This window comes from Hydra vulgaris, chromosome 13 (assembly GCF_038396675.1).
Source record: "Hydra vulgaris chromosome 13, alternate assembly HydraT2T_AEP".
NCBI classification, from domain to species: domain Eukaryota; kingdom Metazoa; phylum Cnidaria; class Hydrozoa; order Anthoathecata; family Hydridae; genus Hydra; species Hydra vulgaris.
Genome location: NC_088932.1, coordinates 780,596 through 791,561, shown reverse-complemented (window position 1 = coordinate 791,561; position 10,966 = coordinate 780,596). Strand labels below are relative to the sequence as shown.

At 28.0% G+C, this 10,966-nt stretch overlaps 1 protein-coding gene across 3 annotated transcripts; it reads left to right on the top strand.

Moving 5' to 3' along the window:
* The first annotated feature begins 5,189 nt into the window (after positions 1–5,189).
* LOC136090346 (uncharacterized) lies at positions 5,190–10,026 on the top strand. 3 transcript variants are annotated; one of them, XR_010643370.1, is made up of 9 exons: positions 5,190–5,310; positions 5,387–6,925; positions 7,275–7,438; positions 7,801–8,667; positions 8,804–8,830; positions 8,924–8,944; positions 9,037–9,570; positions 9,736–9,761; positions 9,868–10,026. XR_010643370.1 is itself a non-coding variant. In XM_065816917.1 (3 exons), the coding sequence occupies exons 2-3, from the start codon at positions 6,286–6,288 to the stop codon at positions 7,424–7,426; spliced, it is 792 nt and encodes a 263-aa protein (XP_065672989.1). In that variant the 5' UTR covers positions 5,190–5,310; positions 5,387–6,285; the 3' UTR covers positions 7,427–7,478. The 3 variants fall into 3 exon arrangements, 1 of the variants encoding a protein (XP_065672989.1); XR_010643371.1 differs by lacking the exons at positions 9,736–9,761; positions 9,868–10,026 and having other exon boundaries at positions 9,037–9,063; positions 9,199–9,361; XM_065816917.1 differs by lacking the exons at positions 7,801–8,667; positions 8,804–8,830; positions 8,924–8,944; ... (1 more) ...; positions 9,736–9,761; positions 9,868–10,026 and having other exon boundaries at positions 7,275–7,478.
* The last annotated feature ends 940 nt before the right edge of the window (positions 10,027–10,966 follow it).

Genomic DNA, 10,966 nt, shown 5'->3' with positions numbered 1-10,966 from the left:
TTAAAATTCTAGTGTCCATTTAAAAAAAGCCTATTCATACATACAGCAAACTACAAAAATACTGACTAACCCTGTTACATCTATACATCAATAACTTTTTAAAATAATAATAGTATTATTATTATTATTATGATTCACTTTTCTGGATTTGAAAACCTTTTCATACAATTTAGGAAGGATGTATTTCGCATTAATTATTCAAGCAACTAAAATATTTAGAATTAAAATGATTCAAAAACCAAACAAGAAATCTTCTGAAATCCTGAAGAAAATAAAGAACCTTGCAAGGACATAAATAATTCTTTTAGAAGCGCAACTTGATTAAACTTCGATAAAAACTGTTTCAAATTTCAAAACATAAATAACAAAACTATTTATTTTGTAACTTAAAAGTGAAAAATCTAGTAAATAAAGTAAATGTTCATAAAATATGCTAAAATGACTCATTAATAAAAAAAAAATGTTTAAAAAGCATAATCTTTTCAAAGCAATTATCACAAATAACTTAGTAAATTAACAACCAATGGAAAACTTGAAGTAAAATAAAAAAATAATAATTCAAAATTTTTCCAATTTGTTCTAAATAAACTTCTGGCACTAATTTAAAAGAAACAATAATTTTAACAACTAATAAACTGAATAACATTTTTGAATCCAATATTAGGCAACTTGCAGGAGCATTAACAAACATTGAAAATTGCAGAACTACTTTTACATTTATAAACTGTCTTTTCCAAATACTATCTTAGAAATGATGTAAAATGCTTAGCTTTAAAGCAACTGTGCAAATGATGGCGCATTGCAGATTGATTGTATGAAATTGATGCAACATTTTGTCCCATACAAATATCTACTGCAAATGCAAGTGCAAACAAACCACAGTCAATCCCCCCAATTTGTTGCTGACATGTTTGGTATTGACACATAACTGTATTTTTAGAAGGTGATATAATTGAAACAATTTGTTTTTGTACATGCAAATTTGGCATTTGCTTCTTCATTGAGTCATAAATTTTAACAATTCCATCGCTGCAACCAAGTATGCTAATTAATAGCCAGTGAAAGGACCCGCCATGCAAAATTTGTAGCATCTCCTGTGACTGTATGCTGAACAAAAAATATTAGTTCCTAATAAAGTCTCTTGCATACCTTGAATAGCGGGAAATTGATTTCTTAATACTGCTTGGGCAGCATTAATTTCTGTTAACATGTTTTGATTCAGAATACTCTCAAATGCAGATATTGGTTCAGTAACTGTAATGCTCTTTTTGGGTTAGGAAGAATCAATGTTTATTAGGTCTTGGTCAATGTTTTTATTATATGATCGATTTTGTAATGATGTTGTTTGAACAAGTCCAGATTTTTAAACTGTATTTGCTTCTGGATAACTACTGAATGACAATTCTAAATTAGTAGCATGCAGATGTTGAATATTATTTTTTATGTCTTGACATAGGTAATAAGATTTAAGATGAGAAACGTTTACTTTAGTCTTCACCTAATTTCACCTTTGAGGTTTTTTGTGCATTGACCTTTCACATCTAAATCAGTTAGAGTATAAGGTCCCAACCACTCCTTAGATAAAGGCTCACCTTTGCGACCATGTTTTCTTGCATTTAACTTCATAACTTGATCATTTACTTGAAATGTAAATGTCTTTACACCTTTTTTTGTAACTTTTTTTATGTTGTTTGCACTGTTTTTCTTGAGGAATTTTTATATTTTCTCTAACTTTTTTCTCAACAGCTTCACAATCTTCAACTAGCTTTTCTACTACAAAATCTGAAACTTTTTCAAAAAAACTACTAGCTAAACAATCATCAGTCTCATTTTGAACATTTATTATTTCAATACCTGTAGGCTGTCTTAAATACATTAGATAAAATGGAGTCACCTTAGTAGATTTCTGGCATGATATGTTTAGCCCATAAGCAATTGCAGATGTGTAACTAATAAAAATTGTTCAAAAACAAAAATAAAATAATAAATTACATTTTAAGGAAAACAAGTTAAAATTATAAGCACTATCAAACCTATCCCAGTCATTCATCTCACTATTGGTCACCATTAATTAAAAAATGTTATTGTTAAGCTAAACAACAAAAAGAAACAGTTAGAATAATCAACAACAACTAATTTCGATAGCACAAAGAAGATAAAAGCTTAGTAAAGTTCTTCACTATTTACCTCATTAACAAACTCTCTTCCTTGATCAGTGATTACTTTTTTGGGAGGACCATAAATGTGAAAAGTTTTAACCAATTCAGTTGCTACAGCAACAGCAGATTTTTCAGGTAATGCACTAGCAACAATCCATTTTGTAAACAAATCTGTTATCATTAAAACATATTTATTGCCATTTAACGTTTCTGTTAATGGTCCTATTAGATTAACTCCTAAAACTGCCCATCTTTCAGAAACTTGTATAGGGTGTAGTTGGGTTGCAATAGTTTTTATTTTTTCAAAGGATTGACATTGTTTACATGTCTTGATCTATAATACAGACTACATGTAATTAAACTAATATAATTTGTACAATTCAAACTACGTAATATTCATGTTTCGATTTTTAATAATATTAAGAAAATAAACATGTAACCTAAAAAAAAAGAAAATAATAAACATGTACTTAACCCATGCTTCAACATCAGATGTAATTGACATCCAATAGTATAAAGTTTTAACTTTATTTTGTGTTCTAACCATTCCTTGGTGTGCCCCACCAGCATCATTATGGCATTCTTTGAGAACCCTAATTCTTTCCTCTTGACCATATAAGACAAGTCGCAGAGATTCATCTCTATTGTAGTACAAACATCCATCTGGAATTTAACCATTTTTGAAATCATAATTCAAACATTTATGAAAAGCTTTAACTTAAACTGAAAATTTTAAATTAAATGGAAAGATATCTAATAATAAGTAAATTTTAATTCAAAACATTGATAAGTTATTATTATAACTTAAAACTGGCTTACCTATTCCTTTAAAACTCTTTGCAGCCATTTTAAGTCCGCGTTTTTCACTGTTCAAAACAGTATTAGCATATTTTCCATCTATCACGTATTGTCTAATCCCTTCAAGACGTAACTCTTGACTTTTAATATTAATCTTAGGCATTGCCTAAGAATAAATAAGAAAATAAAGCAAGGTTATTTATTGAATAAAATTTATTGTAAAATTAAACTTACTTTTGTGTTCTGTGTTAACAGTGTCAAAACATGTTTTGTTTTGATGCTGTTGTCGACAACGCTGTTGTTTTGACGCTGCTGTTTTGACGCTGTTGTCAAAACAACGCTTTGTTTTGAGTGTCATTTTGACACTCAGTGTCTAAAATGACATGACATATAATAACATGTTAGACAAAATGACATGACATATAATAACATGTATTTGATTTTAATAACCTAATATTTGATAACTTTCAACATTCAATATAAAATATTCAGTTTTAAGTTTATGTTTTTTGAAATTGAATTATGTGTGAAAAATGATTAAATTTTCACATAGACCTTTGCACAGATAGATAGACAGATTTAGTCGTAGAGATGAATTTTTACGACTTTTCTTACATAGCCAAGTAAAAAGAATGCTCAAAGAATGCTATAACTACAGCGGTTAGGCACACCAACTTGGTGTGCACACCAAGGACCTTGGTCTGTCCCACCATCAGCATCGTTATGGCATTCTTTCATTATATCTACCTCTTTCTACTTGACTATAGAAGACAAGCCATGTTTATTTTCTTAATATTATTAAGAAAACAAATATGTAACTTATGTAAATAAGGAATAGTATTACCACTCCTTGTAAATTAAAACTGTTTTAATTTTATTTTATGTTTTTACTAATATTAAGAACATAAAATAAAATTAAAACGTAGTATTTAGAGTTGTAAAAAAAACTTTTTTTTTAACCATGTTGTTTTTTACAAAAAAAACATGTTTTTTTGTGTGTTTTTTATTTTAACAAGAAATTTTTTAATTTTTTTTTACTGTGGTTTAACGTGACAAGACAAAATATACTGAATTGCCATCAAAAAATACAAATTTCATTTTTCTTGTTTAATGTTAAAGTTTTAATAGAATGTCCTTATATAGAAAATTATCAAACAAGTTGATAAAAAGTTAGATTTAATTGGGAAGGGGGGAGGTTTACTTTACTTTCTGATTTGATCATAAATGTTAATAGTTTTTTAAGAAACATCTGGTTCTGTATCCTAGCTTTCCTTTTCAGTATGATCTTCTATTGAAGAGTCAAATCCAGATTCTTCAGAATCTTAATAAGTTTTTGATAAGTCTGACTTTAAATTCTGTGTAGAAACACTGTTCAGAATATTATTATAATATAAAGATAACATTAATTTATTAAAAAATGTCTTAAATTTCATACATAAATGTTACACGTTCATAAATGTAGAAAAAAAATTTTATACCATTTTTATACCATTCCTGCCTACTATCCATTGATTGTTTGTAACAATCGATGGTTAGTAGGCACCCCCCCCCCCCTTCTTTTCTTCACAAAGTATGACATATTTCTGCCTCCCCCCCCCCCCCCCAACTCAAAAAAATAGTTTTGCATTCAATATTGAATGAAATAAAATAATTTAGCCCTCAAAATATTCAAATGTATTTAAGTAAATATTTCACTGCGTTGTAAAACTTGAATCTAATAAAAATACGTCAATAGACATAAATATAAGAGGTGTAAGTAATAAAGTTGACATACTAAAATAACACAGGCCATTCAAAATGAGAGTCATAACTTCCTCTCTGGAATTTGATAGCTGATTCTAGGGTATTTTGGTGCGCTGATTACGAATATGTACTTACTTTTTCTCTATCACCTCCAGATTTTTCAAAAAAGGCACAGATAGAAAATAGCAAAAAAACAGAAGATTTCACATAAAAAAATATATATTTAAAACAGAACATTATTTTTAACTTAAAAAACTACTAAACTATAATAACAACTTAACACTAGTCTAAATAACATTTAAATTTCATTTGTGGAACCTGGTCCTTTTCTCCTGGAAGCTTCGGTTGTGCGATTTTCGCTTAAATTTCCGCTTTGGATCGTCGCGCTTCAATAACCAACACTAATCGTTAAATACAGGAATGGCTCCCTATTTTGATTGGACGAAAAAAGATTGCTTTCCTTAGTCCGAAAAACAATTTTTTCTCGTTGCCGTATTTAAAAAAAGTTTATGCCTTTGTATGGATATACATATATATATATAATATATGTACAATATAAATGCGATAGAACTCGCTACTAGATTCTAGTTTCTAATATGCATTAACGATGGTGAGTTTTAGTACAGTTTTATTTCATTAAAGATAATGCAATTTTTCTTCTTCTAAAAGACATAACTTTTGTTTAGGCATCTGCTAGCTTGTCCTTAAACAAGTTAAAGCTTAATCACCTTACGATCAACAATTATAATCGACATAATGCTTACGAGTCACAGAAACAGTTTATTAAATCTGTTCAAGATTATTCTATCAAAACAAGCCAGTCTCCTGTGGATATAACTGATGATGTATTTTCTCTTAAAAGTTTACCATCTAAACATCAGTTAATGAAATGGTCCACTGAACTATCTATGCGCAATAATATTGCGAGTGGAATCCATTATATAGAATGCAATCTAGGAAAGTTCATGTATAAAAGTGTTCAGCATCTAATAGCTCTTCATAGGGTTCAAGAAATGAAGCTAGCAGTTGATCAAGAGTTAACATGGTTTAATTCTCCCAAGTTAGTACCAAAATCAATCAGTATTTTTCCTTCTCAAAATTTAATAGAAAAATTCAAAGAAGTGCTTTTTAGAAGGCCAGCTAACAAAGAAATATCAGAATATGGGATGAACCCTAATACTTTGGCTGAGTTATGTTGTGCTAGATGGCTTTCATCAGATCATATGCTGCAAATTTCTAGCATTTTAAACTCTAATCAAGGCCATTCAAAGGTAATTTATTTTAACTTTTTAGGAAATATTGAGCATTATGTATCAAGAATAACTGTTGTCCCCGAAAAGCTGATCTTTATTATAAATGTTGGAGGAAACAATGAGAAAACATTTTCTGGCACAGATTTAAATGCAGGTTGCCACTGGACACCACTTGCAGTTTATAATAGTATTGAAGGTAATTTTTACTATGGAGATTCTTTAGGATGGACGGCTCCAGATGATTTTTTAACTAAAGTTAAATTATTAATCAGAAAATTGTATCACATAAGCAAAAGCTTTAATATCACTTATTGTCATGATCCAAAGACACAATGAATGGAGTTAAAAAATGCAGTTCTTTTTGCAAAGAAAATTATCCCATGCAGACATGCGGAAATATTTGTGGAGTTATTACCATAATAGTATGTGCAATCTCTTGCTTAAAATATGATTACTTTAACTGTATGATAAATAATGGTCAAATAGAGAACAATAATTACATTTTTCTAAAAGACCTTACTAAATATTCTAAATATTTAAGATTAGTTTTAATGTCATGGTTTATCTCAAAAGAAACAAATCTTGATTTTGTTGTTCCTACCACTATTGTGCGTGAAGTTTCCACCAGTTTTGAAGTATGTGATACTGATTCTGATGAAGATGCCATATATACAAATGTTTTCGAATCCAACATAAATAAAAAGAATATGGCCAATGTAAAAAATACCAATTTTTTATCTTTAAAATGCGCAATTTGCAATATCTCATTCACCCAAAAAAAAAACATGCTGCGGCATATGAAAAATAAACACAAATCAATTGATGAAGCACAAGAAAATATTCAATCAGGAAATTCTTTTTGTCTTCAATGTGGATTTAAATGTAGGCGAATTAAGGATTTAAGAAAACATTTATCTACAGTTCATTTTTATACCTTTCTGAAAGAAAAATTATCATTTGCTAATTATCAAGGTAATGCTTAATGTTTTTAAAAGTAAATAATGTTTTATTTAAATATAGTTTAGAGTAAAAGTGCCATTTATTTTGCATACAAATTTTTGTATTCTTGCTTTGTTATTTTTTTAATATGTTAGTGATTATGTGTCGTGAAAATGATTTTGAATTTGTAATAATTTCAAACATAATTACTAACATGAATAGGTTCTAAAAAATATTTATTGCCTATGTTTTAGTCCAGTTGATGTTATGAATTTTTTTTATATAAGTTGTTACACAATGATAATTGTTTTCAAATTCATTTTCTCCTTTTTTGTCTTGTAGTGATTAAGTGATTATTTGATTTTTGTAAATAATTTTTTAGAATTTGAAATGTGGAAATCAGATGTTGATAGTAATAATGCAACACAATATGTTTTACCTTCTGGTGAAAAGATTGATAAAGATGGTAGGAAAGTATCATACTATCAATGCAACAGAAGTGGATTTTATAAATGCATGCGAAGAAAAGACTAGTTAAAAGTAGTGGTATGTATCAAGTAAATAGCGATATTTAGAAGAAGAAAAATATTTGTATTTGCCACAAATTTTAATTTATTAGCATTGTTTATCTAATTACTGTTATAAGACTTAATTCAATGACCACTTTCTTATTAAATTTTTGTTAAATACATTATTTATTTCAAATAATATTAGAACACCTAATGTAAATATCTAAAAACTCTTAAACATGTTTAGTTTTTGCGTGCTATAGGTCACTTTGTTTTAAAAATCTTTTAAAATTATGCATATGATGATTATCTTTACTATATTTAGAGTTTTATGTATTATATATATATGATATACGAATATTATTTTAATCTATATGATCTCAAATATCTACTTAATAGGTACTCGAAAAATTGCTAAAAATTGCACGTCCACACCTAAAGTTACCCAAACCGTAGATGGACATGTTATTGTTAATGCTTGTTATTCACACTATGGACATAAAAATGAAATTCAACATATTTCTCTATCAAGTGTTCAAAGGCAAGAAATTGCTAGCAAACTTAAAATGGGTGCAACCAAAAATAGAATCCTAGATGATATTAGAGATGAAACAAGTTGTGTTCAATCCAGGTTACATTTAACCCGCTTCAAGATATCAAAAATCTAGAGAAAGCATTCAACATTAATTCTATACAACTTCATGCCAATGATCAAGACAGTGTTGCAATTTGGCTAAAAGAATGGCAAATGAAGGGAAATAGTCCTGTTTTATATTATAAACTACAGGGTGAGTTAGATACATGTTATACATTTAAAGAATCAGACTTTATAATTATAATGCAAACAGAACATCAAAAAAAAATGCTGCAACAGTTTGGAAAAAATAGTGTTTGTATTGATTCTACGCATGGCACAAATGCATATGATTTTCTTCTCACTTCAATATTAGTTGTAGATGAATTAGGTGAGGGGCAACCTGTTGGATGGTGTATAGCAAACAGTGATTCATTTAGATTTTAAAAAAATTTTTTTATAAAATTACATGAACATTCTGGAAGTTTTTGTCCAAAATGGGTAATGAGTGATTTGGCATCCCAATACTATGAAGCATTTTGTGATGTTTACTTATGTGCGCCTCTGAAATTCTGGTGTACCTGGCATGTTGATAAAGCATGGAGAGAAGAATTGCATAAAAAAGTACACCATCTTGAAATGGAAGTAGATATATACAAGCGAATAAGATTTGTTTTACAGCTGAGAATTGGGTAATTCAAATAAATGTTTGTTTTAAAATTTTTTATTTGACATTATTTAAATATAAATTTTATATTTTCCAAAAAAAATGTGTTTTTAAGTAAAAAGATTGGAATTTTCCATTTTTATATGATATTTTTTTTTTAGATTTGGATATGATAAAGAAAGAAGTTGGTAATAAAAAAACTTTATTTGAAAAGTTTCTTTATGACATTATTTTATAATTTTTTTAGATTTTTTTTCTGATCCATTTTCATTTTTCTTTAGAAAAGAAAGAACTGAAACTTGGTATAAAACAAATATTTTAAAACTCAATAATGATCTTGTTTTCCAAAAATCTTTTACAGTCATTGTTTACAAATTTTATTTATTTTTTTTAGCTCAACTGGAGGAAAGAATTAAATTAAGTAATGTTATTCTTTACTGTTTTTTATGATTGATTATTTTGTTTTATGATAATTTATGCAATTTATCAAATGCAAAAAATTTATTGGGCCATTAATTGAAAATTCATAATAAATATATTTTATTTCTCTCAATAGTGGCAGCAAAAAAGGAATTAGGTATTTATTAATTTAAGTCTTCCAAATTATCTAAATTATTACCTGTTGAATTAATGTAATATCGTATTTAAATATTCATAATTACACACAAAAATTTTAATTCTGCTTACATGATTTCTAGACAAAAAGATCTTGGATTTAGGTAACATGTATTAGCAAATTCTTGCTATAAGTAAAACGTTGCATTTTAACTTTCAAATATATTTTTATTTTTTTGTTTAAAAAAACAAGCTTTGCTGTTATGTATTATTTTATATGGAGGTGCTTTATAAAGTCTAAAATATTATTGTTTTGAAGGAGGAAAGGGGGTAGTCTAGTAGCTACCCTTCCCTTAAACTAAATTTTTACACCGTTAGTATATGTTGTAATGAGATATATAATTATTTTTTTTTATATATAAATATTTTAATGAAGTTTAAACTAATCATAAATAAGGCAATATAATAAAGTTTACTGTTTTAGAGAAGATAATTATAATTATTTTAAATAACACTTTTAATTTCAATTTTATTTTAGATAAAAAACAGATAAACCTCGAGAAAGTAAATATAATTTTGTTTTACTTTAACTTTTACTTTAACTTTAAATCGTGACAAAATTAATTATAAAAATAGTTATTTATCAATTTCGATCTATTATATTATTTAGAGAAATCAGCCTTTCCAGAACCAACGCTTTCTGCACCAGAGCCACCAGTAGTAGCGCCACCGGCATTACTCCCATTGCACAGTGTATCGCTTCATATAAGCTAGGTGGACAAAAATATTTTGTTCTGTAATTTGACTCCTAAGAATAAAGTTAACAATATTTTGGTGTATTATTGATTAGTTACGCGGTAGGGTAGCCAGAGGGGGCAAAGGGGAAATTATCCCTGGCGCGAAAGCTCAAAGGGGCGCCAAAAAGACAACTTTACTATAAAAAGTAATTTTTTTAATTTTAATGTAAAAAGGCGATATTTTGATTATTTTTAAGTTTAAAAAAATTTTAGTAATGAAAAAGTTAAATAAGTAGTAAAAATAAATACTTAATTTCAGCACTAAATTATGTAATAAAATTTTTCCCTAAATAAAAATTTACTCGCTAAAATTAAGCTAATAACTTAAAAAAAAACTTTATTTATTAACTATTAATTATCATCGGGTGAATCATTGTTGTTTTCACTATCCGAAGAATCGGACCCTAAATAATCTTCATCGTCACACATAATTCTATTTTCAACAAGCTGTGGTGGTATTATAGGTGGGACAATTAAATTCAAAACTTCTAACGGTAATTTAACTGTTTTCTTACATGTTAATTCTCTATGTGAGTTGATTACAGGATCTGATGTTACCAAAAGCATATTGAGCAAATCTATATTTGTGCAAATACGTGAATTTTTTCTTGTATGGTGTTCGCGGAATCGACGAAAATCTTTATTGCGGGCTTCTTGAGACTCTTCCGATAGTTGTCCGATCGGAAGAAGGCATGTTTTTATAACTTCCGTGCTATGTACAAGTATTTTGTGCACAGTAACAGGCATATAGTACCACGGATATAAATTAATATAAAGAGTTTTGGTTTCAGAACAAAATTTTTCAAATGCACAATAGTTAATATCAAAGCCAGAGGAAAGCGTTCTTAATAAAATACTGAAATTTTTAATAAGATTGACGTCTAAACCAGTAATTTCTCCACTTAACTCTGGCTTCATAAAAAACCTGCGAGCTGTGTTCCCATCATTTGTATTCCCAAAGCCAGGTTTTGG